Source organism: Ruditapes philippinarum, unplaced genomic scaffold (genome assembly GCF_026571515.1).
Source record: "Ruditapes philippinarum isolate M1 unplaced genomic scaffold, ASM2657151v2 ctg5839_1_1_1_1, whole genome shotgun sequence".
NCBI classification, from domain to species: domain Eukaryota; kingdom Metazoa; phylum Mollusca; class Bivalvia; order Venerida; family Veneridae; genus Ruditapes; species Ruditapes philippinarum.
In genome coordinates this window covers 2,540-20,789 of record NW_026856785.1, presented here as the reverse complement: position 1 = coordinate 20,789, position 18,250 = coordinate 2,540, and the positions used below count along the sequence as shown (strand labels likewise).

At 31.0% G+C, this 18,250-nt stretch overlaps 2 protein-coding genes across 2 annotated transcripts; both read right to left on the bottom strand.

The window, feature by feature from the left end:
- Positions 1 to 5,064: 5,064 nt before the first annotated feature.
- Positions 5,065 to 7,600, bottom strand: LOC132747709 (hepatic lectin-like). The gene is made up of 4 exons (XM_060737205.1): positions 7,445 to 7,600; positions 6,940 to 7,025; positions 6,150 to 6,240; positions 5,065 to 5,504 (listed from the first exon to the last, which is right to left on the bottom strand). The coding sequence occupies exons 1-4, from the start codon at positions 7,527 to 7,529 to the stop codon at positions 5,287 to 5,289; spliced, it is 480 nt and encodes a 159-aa protein (XP_060593188.1). The 5' UTR covers positions 7,530 to 7,600; the 3' UTR covers positions 5,065 to 5,286.
- A 6,239-nt stretch (positions 7,601 to 13,839) lies between these two features.
- On the bottom strand, positions 13,840 to 16,933 carry LOC132747707 (perlucin-like protein). The gene is made up of 5 exons (XM_060737204.1): positions 16,806 to 16,933; positions 16,358 to 16,444; positions 15,784 to 15,869; positions 15,313 to 15,403; positions 13,840 to 14,829 (listed from the first exon to the last, which is right to left on the bottom strand). The coding sequence occupies exons 2-5, from the start codon at positions 16,440 to 16,442 to the stop codon at positions 14,606 to 14,608; spliced, it is 486 nt and encodes a 161-aa protein (XP_060593187.1). The 5' UTR covers positions 16,443 to 16,444; positions 16,806 to 16,933; the 3' UTR covers positions 13,840 to 14,605.
- Between the last annotated feature and the right edge of the window lie 1,317 nt (positions 16,934 to 18,250).

Sequence of the window (18,250 nt, the reverse complement as noted above, 5' to 3'; positions counted from 1 at the left end):
AGGACTTATTCAATAGAACTTATTTTCTTGAAACAAAATTAATATTATCTTAAGATATTTCCTGGTGCTATTTAAGTAGGTTTATGGCGTGTAGTTTGCACATGCACCATCTGTTTTATCGTTTACGAACATCATTTATTCAATTTATGTGAACTTGTATATTATTAAGTTTGATCACAGTACAAACAAACATTTTATCCATTGCAATAGTAATTCTAGGTATAATAAAACCATTCTGTCATCAACAGACAAAACAGCAGAAAAAGAACTGTAAAATAAGTATTAAATACTTACCTTCACCTCTCCTTAAAATGTCTGTCAAGAAAGTGTATTTAGCAAATGTGTCAAGTCGTACAAGGTATGCACCACGGTTCCGGCAGTACACCTGTTAAAACAAACATGTTTAAATATCAATCTCAATTTAATTCTGGGCTCTTTCAAATACGGACTTTTTCTTTTGTATACATATATTGGCAGATTATCAGACATTCAGCAATTATTGCAAAACACATAAAGGAGTTATCATTTCGACATCCTTTGACATTTTTTACTGGTTAAAAATATATATCTGGCCACTATTGATTACAAATATGGCAATGAAATATCAATACGTCTGAAATGCCATGACCTTATTATGATGATACAGAAATAATACTACTAATACGTATATAAAAAACATCTTTTATAGATGACATGATAGTTACATATTTGTAATAAAATCTTTTAATGATAGTCATAGCAAAAATTAGACAGAATGTTCTTTCTTTGCAGTATTAGATTTGGAGGACCAATAATAAAATCAACGACATCGACCTCAAAAATCACTGACATTCAATTTACTAAATTGATTAAATACCAACAAGCAAATTAATTAAATTGGGTTTTTAAATTGTTTCATAAACAAACAAAAACGAGCATTTATATAACATCGTATACTTTATATAAACATAATAAATAAATAAATAGAGAAAAACAGAATCCCTAAAGAAAGTCCAACACGACAAATGTGAAAATGTTGCAGGCTCGGTTTGATGAGCCTCTTCATGGACGGTACAGGAAAGCCAGCATATTTTGCGCTTTCTAAACGTAGGTGGTTGAACATATTCCTGAAAAATTTAACAGCTTTGTAAGCGTGGCCAAACGTCATTTTATATCTCCTATTGCTACATTTCTTGTCATCTTTGCAGTGAGATTGTTATATATTTTACTTCTTGCATTAATTTCTTGCACCAGACTTGTCACGACAAACAGCAATTCTATAGAAGCCTTCATCTTGCCAAAGTCCAAAAACTTATCTAAAGGTTATTATGATAAAATTACTTGGATAGGCTTTAAATCACAATTGTCTGTGAATTTTTGCTTTCGGAAAGATTTCAATTTCATTATGTAGCTTGTTTACAAATTAGATACGCAATAGTTAAGTGTAAATACTCGTGGTTGTGTATCTCAACCAAATACCAAATAAAATAATTGAACCACTTGTTGTCTAAATAGAAATATTACGTAACGAATTTACTTCAGTTAGATAAATATAAATTGGATTAAATTATGTAATGGTATATCAATTATCAAACTTACGAACAAAGCACAGTAAAGTATACTATTTTAACACTGTCTCTTTGTTCCTTCCCGCTCTTTCCGACCTCTTTGGGCTAGTGACACGACCGGACTAGTATATTCTTCTTATTTCTAAATGCAATCTCATTACGAGTAACGAATGGATTTCTTATTGTCTTGTTATAGCCATGATTTGCACGTAGTTGACCCCTGCCTCCCCCCCCCCCCACAAAAAAACACACACACAGTGAGAATGCCACGCGACGTTTCTTAACAGATCCATGTGAATAGTTTATTTTCTTTGAACATATTTGTGCATGTTTGAAACAAATGAAACAAAATGAACAGCGTAAAATACTTTTTCCCAAGTTATTGTGCAACTTTAAAAAAGAAAATTTTGAAGAAATTGATCACATTTTACATAATTCGTCAAGTTGTTTTGTTCTGATTAACGTTAATGACATCAAAGAATATTGTTTAGAGTGAGGATATTGTTGGGATGACTCCAATTAAATGAATTTATGAAGCATTACTCCTTAGACATCGTCATTTAAATACACGTACAGACTTGCTATGCTTTCATTTTGGAAGAGTGGAAGAGTGGTTTTAAAAGACAGGAACAAATCCACTTATCTTTGTAAACTAATCGGATAGTTTCCGCGCATGATAAAATCATTTTATTCTGCAAGAATCTAATTTACAGTAAATTGTTGTTAATAAAGAAGATAAATTCAGCAAAAAATCATTTAAGTCATTCTTATAGTAATATTTGTCCATTTTTTTTTCTAAAAACATGATAGTTTTAATTGCAATTCACAACATATATACACAAATGAGAGAATTGAAAAAAGTCCATATTCAGTACGTTCTAATGAACAAATGGCTGTTTCGAAGTTTTGGTCTAGAAAAAGAATATTGATTGGGATTTTCTCAACATTGAGACAATGGTACATGGAGCAGTCTGATAAAAGTGATGACACAGATGTTATTTTTTATCATTTTCTTTCAAAGTAAGCTACATCTGTATTGTTATTCATCTATCAGTCATTTTCTAAGATTTTATAATCATATTCTAAATGTAGAACCTCTGTCTGGTAAAGCATCTTGATATACCATAGTAGCTCAAAGGCACATATAATACTCTTTTGTTTTTCATCGAAAGATAGAAGAGATCACCTGGCAATGATAGAGTCCTACTGACAATGACATAGATGTTGCAAAAAAGACGCTATGGTGATATTCGGCAGTCTGTAAGGCATTGCAAGACTTAAACACTAGAAGACATAAAACAACCACATAGTTGTTGCAAATCGGACACATGGTGGTATTAGACCGTCATTTTAAAAAATAAAAATGATGCTTCCAATAATTTTAGTCATGCATGTGCATATAATACTAGGGTTTAATTTGAAGTGAAATCCACGCATCACATCAATTATACTGTTACTTGAAGTTTCGGATTAATTACAATGTCGTTTCCTAATTGGCTTAACATCTGTATATAAATTACTCGTATGAGTATTGTTTCTTTGGAATGAAACTCGTCCTTTATTTGAATTCCAGAAAGACAAGGTATTTCAGGCTTTACATGGAAAAAACGCTGAAGTCAAGGATTCATTATTGCAAGGTTAATTAAAGAGCAAGTTTCGAAGACGAGTATTTGAAATAATTGAAAGTTGTTGTTAATTTAGCATCCTAAAAAGCAATAATATATTGGTTTTACACAAGAGAGTAATGAACATGAGTAGCATTTAGTTTCCACAGGATGGCACAGTCCCCGTTTAGCGTTACTTATAATTGCGTGGGTGGTAATAAATTCGTTTCATTGAGCGACCAACCCATTCTTCAGGTCTGGATTGGATTCTATTGACTTACATATGTATGTTAAATGTTACAAAATACACAGTCGCTTTGACATACAACTAAGTTAGCACACACGACTGTATTAACTTTTCGTTAAGATGGATATATGGTCCATCGTTTTCTTGATAGTTACATTTTGGCGGTTAGGGATTTAAACACTTGATTAATTGTCAGGAACTTAATCTGAACTTTATCTATAAGACATTTTTCAAGTATGATAAACGACATTATCAAGTAAGTATCTCATCATAGTTTTGAATTATAATTTATTACAAAAATGAAAGTTGCCAGATAGACATTATTGTGAGCGTAAATATTTTGAAAATGGGAGATTCCTCAAGAGCAAAGACAATTACCAACAAATTGTTGAAAATCGCAGACTCGGTTTTAATGAGTGTTCATTAGGGATAATAAAAGATGCAACATCATGTGCACCCCCTAGCACCGACTTGAGGTATTAGAACCTTAACACTAAATGTACTGAAATCAAGTATCCCTAATTACCTTAGAAGAAATAATAACTACACTCTAATCATGTAGTCTTAATGTCCGCCAAACAATCTCAGAAGTTACAAAGATACGGCTTACAATAAACGTTTTATTTGTCTTGTAATCTTCTTACTATTCAAAAGTTTTAATATTTTCTTTAAATTCTCACTAAGCCCTAAAATATAATTGTACTAATTTCCCAAACCTTCTTTGCTTTGTTGTCCTGATACAGTTTCCGAAAAGATACATATTGGCCATATGGCTAGCTAACATTTAGTTTCATTTGCATTTTGCAATTCAGCACAGTTAAAATGATTTAGCATTTTGTATGGAAGTAAGAATATCACGTTGTTAACATTTCGCTATTTTAAATGAGAAATTATTTCACATTCAACGCTACTTTCTTCAGGTAATAAGCATCCAATATGCTTGTAATTCATTATTACAACAGTATAAAATACATATGTGCCCAAATGATATAAAAGTTTTCGATATGCTGGGACTGGACAAAACATTTTTTCTTTCGAAATTTTAATACTATTTAATCTATGTCTATACCAAAACCTTGCGTACAAAATTATATCCCATTCGCATATTTTATGCAAATTGATCTAAACATAACAAGGACTTAAAGGCCATAGCTCTAAACGAGCTAAGGATCGCAATAAATATGGATTTCAATTTCATATAAGGTCTTTATTATCTTTATCTTTAAATTTGCATTTTTCACCGTCATAAGTGCCCAATTAGATCTATGCCAGATTTTCAAGTTTCATTGTTTAGGCATTTGGTCCTCAGTCAAGCGCTTTTAATATAAATCGGTCGAAAGCTTTTTACAAATATTATTTCTAATTGACTTATTTTCATCAACAATTATTTTGGTCGAAACCTACATTTATAAAAACTATAATGGTTGCAGATAATGCTTTTAATTAAGAATTCAAAACATTATGTGTTAAGGACAGTCACAGAAAATAAGTAAGGTTTACGAACTGTTTCGTTTATATCTGTTTTAAAATAAACGTTGCCGTCTTCATATTTCAAGGTTAATTATTAAGGGCCATTTGAGTTTCGATCGGTGGATCTTTGTCCCAAAAACAAACTATTTTATGCCCTAGAACATGTCAGAATTGTACAAATAAAAATGACTCAAAGACCTTTTTACACTGTTAAGAATAGCAATTAATGAGCTACAATCAATGATCATGTAAGACCAGAAAAAATATAACACTGAAGTGAAATACGTGGCAATTTTTTACCGCTGCCACACCGCCCTCGACATCTGCTGTTGTGAGTTTTGAATTTGTCACTTTTTAATAAAATACACATAAAATAATAACAAATCAAATATTGCTTATAAATGTTTGCAATTTATCTTTATTCAATTTCGCACAATGGTGTCAATTTATAACTGCATGGCACATCGTTCCACTTGTAGTCCCAATAGATACTAAAGTGTACACAGTCTTCAGCGCCATTTACATTGTTGGGCTCCCCAGCTGCCCAGTCAGAGAATGTAGCATGCTCTTTTGTGTCAAACCATCTCCAGATCCCTTCGTGAGTCTTGTCGGTCAAACCAATCCATGTATTCTCAGCTAAATATAAAGAAAAAGAAATAATAATTGCTATGCAAAATATTAATTTCAACAAAATCTACAAACTATGCTATGTAAAATAAATAGAGAAAAATAGAGTTCCCTATGTAACAGGACGCTGAAGATGTTATAATTGTGAAAGTAAATGAAACTTTTGTTTATTTTATATTGTGAAACTTTTGTTAGCTTTATATTAATTAGAAAGAGTCCTAAGTAATAGAATACCAAAACCTTAATAAACATAACGCAATAACTGGCAAATCATACAATAAAGCATAAACTGTACAATTTCAGGTTTTTTTTCTTCTGTCAATCATTTCTTGAAATCGTTTAAAAAAGAAGTCAAGGGGTTTCTATCATTATATTTTGTTAAAAAATAATCAAACATTCCCTTAAAAAAATTTCTGATTTATTTGTAGGTTTAAAGTGATGATTTCGCGCATGCGTCATCAGTTTTATCGAAATTTAACGATCATCATTTATTCAATTTATGAACACGTGTAGGATTTTGATTACTAAACAAACATTTTACCTATAGCGATGGATTCCTTAAACACATTTCTGAGATAGGCCTAACATAGTCATTCTGTCTTCAACAAACAGAATAAAAGAAAAGGAAAAAATAAAATAAGTCTTGAATACTACCGTTAGATTTTCTTAGAATTTCTGCAAAGAAAGTGTATTCAGCGAACTTTTCAAACCGTACAAGGTAAGCACCACGATTGTGACAGTACGTCTGTATGAAAAATACATTTTAAGCATAATGATGTTGTTAGTTTTATTTATCAAACAGGGATCTTGTAAAGCATATACATGTAAAGAATTTATCAATTCGACCGTCTCAGATAGTACTAGTGTTTACAATAAATAAATCTGGCCACTTTTGATTAAATTTGTCGAATAGATATCTATACGACTAAAATTTCAAGAAAATTCCTTTTGGTGGTTAAAGCAAAGTGCCTCCAGATTGATGGTAATTTTCATGAAAATTTTGCAAAGTAAAAATTTAAAAGTAAAATATTGTAGAGTGATATAAGAAAGTAATTTACACATTACAAAAACAACGGCTCTGAAAATCCTTTTTAATAACCAAAAGAGATAAAAATATGCAAAATAGCCATTTCTTCGTTAGTCATGTAGATCTAGTACAAATATGATGACAGATACTGCAAAATCAGTCATTACTCACACTTAACATGTACATTATTTCTTGAATATTGAACCATTTTACTATTCTTCAAATCTTAGTACTTTTTTCTCAAATTTGTTCATCTGGAAGCATGCAGCTTTAAATGATTCAATTTTCATATTTTGACAAACACGTGATAAACTAATTATTAACTGAATACAAATATAATCAATTTATGTGTACATTCAGTTAAATCCTTATATGTCGTATCTATACTAGCAAAAAATACATTTTTGTATGCCTCACCCGTGCCTCAGAAAATGTAAGTTTCGTTCCATAAGCAATATGGTAACAATGACCTTGATATTGTATCCAGCCATCTTTGCAGCAAGCTTAAACAAAAAATTTAGCTTTTATATATGCATGACATTTGATATATCTTACATGATGTGTTACTAGCTAGTTATTTAAATGATATTCATAACAAAAATATGCCATTATGCAGTATTGAATTTAGAGGACTTATGATAAAAAATCAACAAGATCGACCTCCTTTATCACTAACATTGAATCAACTTAAATACCAACAAGCAAACTATTTGTGCATTTATGTAAATAGTATACATTGTACTTAATATTTACATTATAAATATTTAGCATATAGTTTGCATTTGTTATCTAATAGTAAATGGTTTTACAAATTTCAGCGAGGCAAAACGTTATGAATATGAAGCTAAAAGTCATTCTGGAATTTTCCGTTCTATAAATGATGTAAGCTAATTGTAATATAAGCTTCTATAAATCTTTTTACCTCTTGCATTAATTCCTGGCAGAAGGCTTGTAACGACAAACAGTAATGCTACAGCGGTCTTCATATTTCCAAAGCCCAACAGCATGTCTATATGTTTTTTAAAATATAGTTATTTAGATATGTTATATAATTATAACAATATTGTATAAATAGTTGCTTTCGTAAAGACTTTAATAACGGTGTACATTTGGAAACTTTAAAACAAAATATAAATTAACTAGTTTCTTTTGTCAAAGAATGATAATACGTATATAAAAAAATGCAAATCAAATACATCGGCAGTGAATTTCAAAGAATAACAATCAAAATAAGTAAACAAATAATTGTCGGCTTAAAAGAATTGTTATTTAAATAAAGATTCATAATATTTCAAGCTCTGTACAGTATACTATTTATCACTGTCTCTTTATTCCTCCCCGATCCTACCAATCTCATTTAGTTAGTGACACGACCGGAGTAGTTTGTTCTTCTTAGTTGTAAATGCTATCTCATCACAAGTGATACATGATCTTGCTGTTGTTATGCCTTTTTCACGTTTGAAACATATTTTTACATTCAAAAAGGTGTCAAAAAAGTTGACAATCCCCCACACACAAACAACGTGTCACGCAACGCTTCTGTACTGGTCATGGAAAATAGTTGCTGTAAATAATTTGTTTAAAGGGGTGTTTTTTAAGATTTCTATGTTAGATAATTTTGTAAGTTGTTTTGTTATGCTGAGGATCTTTGTTTGGAATGGGCAAGAGGACAAATAATTATTGTTATAGTTTTAACAGATGGTTCCGATTATATTGACGAAGCGTTCCTTTTTAGACATCGTAATTTAAGAACACGTAAAGACAACAGCTTGGCAATGAAGGAATGCTATAATAATAATAATGTTTGTTAAATATTTTCTCCGGAGTCAAATAAACAATCATTTAAATTTTATTATCAATTTACATGTAACAGTCATACGGCGACATTCTAACCCCTCTGGTAAATGAACATTTCAGGTAACTTTCGAGTATACATTCTTTTTTCGGAAAAGTGATAGAACAGTAAAAGACAGGAACCGATCCACTAGTCTTTGTAAATTAATCAGTCGCATGATAAAATCAATGTATACTGCAACTGTCTGACTTACAATAAATTGTTGTTATTAAAGTAGGTAAAGTCAACTAAAAACATTCAAATCATTCTGTTTTGTTTTCCTAAAAAGAAAATGATAATGTTTAAACTACAGTATATTTGTATTATAGTTTTCGTTTCCAGTTTCTCAATTTGTACATAACAAATGCATATTCTAAGTGTAAAACCTCCATCTTCATAAACAAATGTGACTACTATAGTAACACAAAGAAACATATATTACTCTCTAGTATTTCAACGAAAGGTCGAAAAGATCACCTGACAATGACAAAGTCTTACTTACAATGACATCAATTGAACTGTACTTACAATGAAGAAAGGTGCCATAGCGATGTTCGGCAGTCTGTTAGACATTGAAAGGCTTAAACACTAGAAGTTATAAAACAATGAAATAGTTCTTGCAAATGGAGACACGGTGATTTTTGCCTTAGAATTAAGCTTCTTATAATTGTTTCGTGCATGTTTATAGAATACTAGGGTTGATTTTATGTTGAATCCATGCACCATATAAATTTTGTCTTGGACTTAATATTTTGCTATTGGCTAATTAGCTAAATAAACATCTGTTAATAAATTATGTGCTATGTTTCTTTCGGATGAAGCTCGTTCTTTATCTGAATACCAGGTAAACAAGAGATGTGGTCTTTAAATAGAAAGAAGCTGATATAAAGGTATCATAAACTGCAGTGTTAATGAAATAGTTTCGAAGACGAGGTTTTGTACAACGTCAACTGAGCATCCTCAAGAGCAATTTATTTATTTACTGGTTTTATGTAAGTAAGAAATGAACATAAGTATTGCACGTACATCGCTACGTATAATTGTGTGGTTGGTGATAAATTCGTTTTATGGGGCAGCTTCTCCAATCTAAAGACCTGAATCCCATTGATTTACATATGTGTGTCAATTTAACCAAAATACATATTCGCTTTTGTATGCAATAAAGTAAGCATACACGACTGTTTTAACCTTTAGTGAAAATAGATATTTGGTACATCGTTTTCTTGATAGTTACATTTTGGCGGATATGGGGTATAAACACTTGCCAAATTTTCAGAAACATAGTCTGAACTGAAAGAATAAGACATTTGTCAAGTGTGGAAACGACTTTATTAATATGTTAGTATCTTATTATAAAAAGTGGCGTAATTTTAAATTGTATTTTTTACAGAAATGGAATTTGCCAGATCGACATTATTGTGAGTGTAAATTTTTAGAAAATGAAAGATCCTCAAGACAATAAAAACAAATTGTTAAAAATCGTAGACTTGGTTTTTATTGAGTTTGTTCATTAGGGAAAATGTTTAGAATTATACGGCTAGCAATATATTCTTCAGCAGACTTGTAATCTTTTGACTATTCAAAACTAATATTTTCTTCAAAGGCCCTTTAAGCCCTAAAACAAGATATAGTTATCTCTTTTACTGTCCTGTTGCAGTTTCTTATTGCTCAAATAGCAAGACAATTTTAAGCTTCATTTCCATCTTGTAATTAAACACAGAGTGATTTAGCATTTTATATGGAAGTTAAAATATCACATTGTTTACATTTTGCTACTTTCATGAGATATTATTTCACATTCAATGCCACTTTCCTTTCTTCAGGTAATAAGTGTCCAACATGCTCAAAACAGTATGAAATACACATTTGTCTTTTCTGAAGAAGCGACCCCCAAGAATGTTCTTTGACATGCCGAGACTTGATTTTTGTTTATCAAAATTTTAACTCTTACTTATTGATACATTTCTATACAATATACGTGTGTAAATATTCTATTTCATTATTCGCACACTTCGTTTTTTTCTTCAACAAAAATTGGATTTTTATAGTGCAAAATGACCTACAGATAACTCAAATCGGACTAAGAATCGCACTAAGTATCAATCTCAATTCACCTGGGTTTATAAATCTTTTGTATATTCTTTCCGCTTTTAGTGCCCTACTAGGTCTATGTAGGATTTTTAAGTTTCATTTTTAATCATGGACCTCAGTTCAAATCCTTTTAATATAAATTTATTGTAAAGCTTTTAAGAAATGTTATTTCTTTTTGACATATTTTCATCAACAATTATTTTGGTCGAAACCTACATTGATTAAACTATTGTTGTTGCAGATAGTGCTTAAAATAAGAATTGAAAATAGTATGTGGCTAGGACAGTCTCAGAACATAAGTCAGCTTGGTTAACTGTTGTTCTTTTTTTTCTTTTGTTGTTGTCGGTTTTTTTTTACTTTAAATCTGTTTCAAAATAAAACGCTGATATCTTTAGAAAAAAAGGATTCAAGGTCATAAGGGTTTCTATCGGTAGGATCTGTGTTCCAAAAACACAAACTTTTTTATGTCCTTGAACAATTCAGGAATTGCTGTAAAAGTAAGAACAAATTAAAATAACTCAAAGACAATTCTTTTTCTACACTGCTAAAAATAACACTAAATTTGCTAGAATCAATGGTCCAGAAGAGCCGGAAAAAAAAACATAACGCGAGAGTGAAGCAAATTACAGCTGTTCAAAGACACTCGACACCTGCTGTAAAAGTAAGAACAAATTAAAAAAAACTCAAAGACAATTCTTTGAACAAATATACTATCAATGAAAACTTCCCTTTATCCCTTACTTTAACCTTTTTTATTTTTTGTTTTTGTTTTTTTTTTCGATTTTTTTTTCTCTCTCTCTTATCTTTGCATGGATTATATTGTTTCTATGTCCATCACGTAAGTAAGTATCAAGGAGGAAGCTCGATAATAAACAAGGGGGGTTTAAAATAAGATTTGAAATTCGCTAGTCATATGTTTTACAGGAAAACTTAATTTTCCTTATTATGTTTATGCAAGTTAAAATAAAGTTTTGTTAACTTCGAAAGACTATAACAATCGATCGCGAGTTCCTTTCGAAAATAAATTAACGAGGCCTCTTTATTCGTTTAGACGTTCTTATAATATGTTGTAAGCAGTATACATAAATTCATAACAACCTGCATATAGTCTAATCAAATGTACCATATAACAAATATTCAACCAAACAAATGCAACTCACTTATTAACAGAAGATTATCTGGTAATAACAATCTGAATAAACATGAAAATATTGTTTAAAGAGTAACAGATACCGACATCACGGTAAAGCCGGATTTTAACCAATGAAAACAAAAGCAATGATACTAAAGGTTTTAACTGGTAACATTTTACATTTCTTGGTATTTGACGCGATAAACATATGAAAATATTTGAAATGCTGGTAGGTGATTTCATAGTTTCAAGATTGTTAATGAATAATACAGATTAACCCAGGTCCACCTATAACCATGTAAGTATATTCTACAGTCTGGCCAACATTAAACTGACAACAAATTTTACTAAGTCTAGGCGAAAGGTAATTTCTCGTCTTTTATAGAACATTTGTTGTTTTGTTTTTTTTTTTACAAAAGATTCTCCTGGACAAATAACTGCAAGCATTTTGAAAAAAGTTACTAAGAATGACAAAAGATGGTTTAGCCTTTGTGAATAAAATGAATTGATTTTTTTTAAAACATCTAATCAAATCCGTTCGATAGAAATATACGGTTCTTACACCGGCTGTGTATAAAAGCGTATCAATTTACAACTTTATTCATAATGGCTAAATGACGCCTTTTTATGAACACAATTCATTTATAAAAGGCGCGCGGGAAAGACATCAATTAAACCACGCTATTTTTCTTACATGGGGGTGTGAGACAGGTTTGTCTTACACCGGTGAATACAGAAGATAATCCTGTCTGATATGCATGTATAAGTCGTCTGACACCTCATGATCACACTAAATGGGGGCCCTTTAACGTGTCTATACATTATGTTATTTTATAAGGACCACAATGGAAATAAGTCGGCTTATGCCTTCTTTTTGTGTCATCCTTGGTATTGAATATATGGCATCAACACATGCACTTTCATGTTTACATGTATCTCTTGATGTTGCGTTGAATTTGTAGTTGTTTTATGACATGTATTTTTACCAGAATAAAACTATCTATCTATCTACAACAACGTGATCTTTTTCTTAAGTAAATGCGCCGGAAATATATGCTTCAATTTAAGCTGTGTCTGTCGCTCGCTATTCATTGAAGGTTTTTAAGACGAAAAAATGTACTTTTGAATAAAATAATACAGTATTCAGTTTTAACTGGAGTTTACTTCTATATTAATATCTGATTTACTTATTTTGCCTTAAACTCATAAAAGTCTTGAGATATTATTAATTGCAAGATTTGTTTGCCATCAAATTCCTCTATATGTTGTAATACAAAAATTTGAAACATAATTGTATATTAAAAGTCAATAACCAATTAGAAGACATACTATTAATGTTAAGTGATCTATATATTTTAAAGAACAAGGTTGCAACATTACATTTTCTACATGCCCATGTCTGTTGCAAGTATGCATCATACTTATACATAGTTTGTATACAAGGCAAAACTTCTAACTCACTTCTGTATAAATTCGTGTAATGATCTATTAATGAGCTGCATAATTTAATTTTAATAATACACTACATAACCAATGGTATTCGCTTTAACTCAGTCATTTGAGATATTTAAAGTCACATTTGCGCTTTTTCCGTCAATACCCAGCGTGACCATAGGTCTTCTTTGGTAAACAGCGACAACTTCACCTCATGAATGTGATAAATAAATGAATATGTTTCATAAAAAAATTGTTTCATTCCTATGAATATCCTACAAGTTTCGAATATTCCAGAATTTGACAAAACAAAACAACAATAAACAAAGACTGACTGTGCAAGGGGTGAACAAGCTATAAACGGACAAATCGGTATAAACTCTACCTGCTAAGTGTTGTCCGACCATATCGCGTTATTTCACGTGACTAGTACCAACATAGTACTGTAAATGCGTTCGTTATACATGAATCCAGTTTAAGAGTACGTAAGGTGTTCGTCTTATTGGAGAACGGGATAGTCGCCCAATATTATAACTAGGCTCAAAGTTCTGCAGCAATATTCACGACCAAACACGTCAGTATATGTCCATAAAGTTCTTTAACAGTCCGGAAAAAGTTTAACCACGATCACTTCGTTTTCGCACAATTTGACTCCGTTGGGTCATATATTTTAGAACGAACTTCAAACTTGCTTGGTATTAAAGGGGTTAAATAGAAATGGCCCAATAAATATTTTTCTCCATAAAATACGGTGACTTGGTAGTAAAATGAGAAAACCTAAATTTTAGATTGTCAACATAACATACAGACAAAAAGATCAAAGCGATATTGTTAATGATTTTATCAAGAAAAAATACAGAATACTTCTTAAGTATGGTTTAAAAGTACAGACGTTAAATATCAGAAAGACTTAATTTTGCAAACGATAACGAATAACATTAATGATATTTAGTGTCGACATAGCGTGTGGTGACAAAGAGAATCAAAATGTTCAGCTTCAGCTTCAACTTTGAAGATGTCCATTGATGAAGTTCATGAATATTTGCTGTTTGAAGAAATACACTGTTTGATTTGAATGCGTAATTTCCCGGGATTCGGTACGCGCATAAAGAATTCGTAGTATAATAAAAGAATATACATCCAAATGGCAGAAAAGTGGACATTCTGTTTTCGAAGCAAACATGTCAAGTGTTATGAACGTTCTAAAGAGAATTTTCGATTTTGAAATATAGTACAACTGTAGATTTTCTGTAATAATTTTTGAGGCTGACGGCACGCTTCTTTTTATAAGCTGAAAATTTCATAAATACTGTCTGTAAATGCGGAGATCGCTTGGCAGCAATAAATCAATAAACGTATATGAATATGCAGAACCACTTTCATACTTAATGTTCTTGAGTCAATGATCCACAAAGGCCAGAACAAACGCTTGAGTGAAGAAGTGAAGAAATGTGCAACTTTATACAGCTGCCACAAGGCATCCGATACCTGCTGTTGTGAAATATGAACTTGTCTGTTCTTTGTTCTTTGTTAATATACACTTGGAATAATAACTAAACAAATAACAAATTTTATTCATTAATGTTTGCAATTTATCTGAATTCAATTTCGCACAATGGTCTTAATTTAAAACTGCATGACACATCGTTCCACTTGTAGTTCTGATTATAACCGAAGTGTACACAATCTTCAGCACCCTTGTCATTGTTGGGCTCCCCTGCTCCCCAGTCAGAGAATGTAGCATGCTCTTTTGTGTCAAACCATCTCCAGATCCCTTCATGAGAGATGTCGGTCAATCCCATCCACGTATGTCCAGCTGTTTATAAAGAAACAAGAAAAAATATTTAATACAGAATGAGAGCGACAGGAATATCAACGACCTACTTTTTGTAAAAGAAATAAATAAAGCTGTTTTATGAATACTGACAAGTAAATGAAATAATTGTTTCTGTACTAGATTAATAGACATTAAGCCATTTATGCTGTCATACTCATTTTAACCTTAATACATTTAAAGCAATAACTGATAAAACATACAATAAAAGGTTCTTAGACTGGACAATTTCAATTTTTCATTAACTATTGATGTGATGCTAATTTTGTAAATTTATAGTGATGGAAATCCATCCATTTTTTTCGCTATTTTATTTATTCAACGTATGTACACGTGTATGATTTTGATCACAAAACAAACATTTTACCTATAGCGATATTCCTCCTAAAACGTTTTTCTGTGTATATACCATTATATCTTCAACAAAAATACAACAGAAACGGAACTGTTAAAATATTCACTTACCGTTAGTTTTCTTTAAAATTCCAGCCAAGAAAGTGTATTCAGCAAACGTGTCAAGTCGTACAAGGTAAGAACCACGATGTTGACAGTACGCCTTTATGAAACAATAAAGAAATGGTGTACATATAATGACAGATTATCAGACGTTTACCAGTTTCAGAGTATCTCAATAATTAATAATCAGTTCGACGGATTCATTTTTTTTCTAACTCAAAAATACAATGAATCTGGCCATTTTTGGTAACAACTTTGACGAATAGATTTCTATGCGACTGAAATACCAGGAAACATCATTTGATCGTACAGAAATAAATAAAATTATCTAAATACTAATGAATTATACTTAACCTGGAAAAACAGTTGGTTGATAAAATAATTATCTGAGTACCAATATATATAAATGTATGTGTACATTCAGGTTATTACTATTATGTCGTATCTATACTAGAAAAACATATTCATTGTCTGCCTCACCCGTGCCTCAGAAAATGTAAGATCCGTCCCATAACCAATGTGGTAACAATGACCTTGATAAGGTATCCAGCCATCTTTGCAGCAAGCTTAAACATTTTTTAGCTGTTATAGATGTATGACATTTAACATATTTTAGAAAATGTGTTACTACCTATACCGCTGGGCAGTTGACAATTATTTAAAATAATTATAACAAAAATAAGCCATAATGTTCTTTCTTCGCCAGTATAGAATTTGGAGAACTAATCTTAAAATCAACCGCATCGACCTCAATAATTATTGACATTAAATACACTTAATTGAGTACATACCAACAAGGAAACTTATCAAATTAATTAACAAACAAAATCGTGCATTTATATCAATCGTATGCATTGTACTTAATACTTTACATAATAAATAATTAGCATGTAATTTATTTAGCACTCATTATCTAAATATCTAAAATTTAATAATTCAACACATTCCAACGAGGAAAAATGTCATAAATTTGAAGCGAAAAGTCATTCTGGAACTTTCACTTCTATAAATGCTGTGAGCTAAGTGTATTTTTAGCTTTTATAAATCTTTTTACCTCTTGCATTAACGCCTGACACTAGGCTTGTTACAGCAAACAGCAATGCTACAGCAGTCTTCATATTTCCAAAGCCCAGCAGCATGTCTAGATGTTATCATTATATGGTTATTTGGACAGGTAATATATAACAATATTGTATAAAAAGTTGCTTTCGTAAAAAATTCGATTACTGTGTACATTGGGAAATTTTAAAACAAAACATAAATAAAATAGTTCACTTTTGTCAAAGCATTATGATACGTGCATAATAAAAATGCAAATCAAATACCTCGGTACAGTAGTGTATTTCAAGCAGTAACAATAAAAATCACTAAACAACTTGTTGTCAGCTGAAAAAAAAAATGTAATTAAAATGAAAATTGTAAACGAATTTTATTTCAGTTAGGTAAATATAAAAATAATATATTATTGAATTATTTCATGTAATTTCAAGGATCATACTTACGAACAAAGCACTCTTTATTATATTATCTAACACTGTCTCTTTATTCCTTCCCGATCCTGCCAATCTATTTAAGTAAGTGACACGGCCAGAGTAGTATGTTCTTTTTATTTGTAAATTCAATTACATCGTAAGTACGTGAAGTAGATACATGGTCTTGTAATTGTTATGTTTTGTTATGTTTTGCACGTATACGAGTTTGAAAAATATATTTTACATTTAAAAATGTCGTTAGTGCCCCCCCCCCCCCCCGTTCTCGCCACACACACAACAGCGAGTATGTCACGCGACGCTTCTGTACTGGTCATGGGTAATAACTGCTGTAAAAAAATTCTGACGGGACAAAGGATTTCGCACGTTTGAAACAAATATTACGAATGTTCGCGTAATAGTATCTCTTTTTGACACGTAAATACTGTGTATTTTAATTCTATTAATGCAACATCAAAAGGATGTTTTAAGATTTCTATGTTAGATAATTTTGTACGTTGTTTTGTTATGCGGAGGATCTTTGTTTCGAATGAGCAAGAGTTCAAATAAAACTTGTTAAGTTTTAAAAGATGGTTCCGATTGCATTCACGAAGCGTTCCTTTTTAGACATCGCAATTTAAGTACATGTTAAGACAACAGCTTGGCAATGAAGGATTGTCATAATAACTATGTTCGTTTAAAATTTTCTTCAGGGTCAAACAAACAATCCATTTAAATTTTATTATCAATTTGTAAGGGTTACAGTCATACGGCGACATTCAAGCTCCACTGGTAAGGGAACAGTTCAGGTATCTTTCTAGTATACATTCATTTTTTGGAAAAGTAATAGAACAGTAAAAGAAAGGAAACGATCCACCAGTCTTTGTAAAATTATCAGACGCATGATAAAATCAATGTACACGGCAACAATCTTACTTACAATAAAATGTTGTTAATGAAGTTGGTTAAGTCAACTAAAACATTCGAATCATTCTCTGCTTTGTTTTTCTCAAAAGAAAATGATTATGTTTATATAACATTATGTTTGTGTTATAGTATTCGTTTCCAATATATTAATATGTACATAACAATTTAACAAATGTGTTAATTGAACTTAATTTTCAAATTCCGCATAATCCCATGAACATTTGGCTGATTCGATCGTTTTGGTCTAGAAAAAAGTAGATGATAAGTTTGCAAAATTGAAAGTTTTTCTCAACATAACGAACATGGTACGTAGAGCATCGCTTTACTGACGCACCAATGTTTCCTAAATACAACAGTCTGTTATAAACAATAGAAAAGATATAGAGCTATATCATGACTGTTCTTTCAAAGTAAAGTAAGCTTTGTCTTTGTTGTTCTTCAACTATCAGCCATCTTGGATCTATGTCTTGGATTTTATACGTATATTCTAAGTGTGAAACCTCCATCTTGATAAACAAATGTGACTCCCATAGTAACACAAAGCAACATAT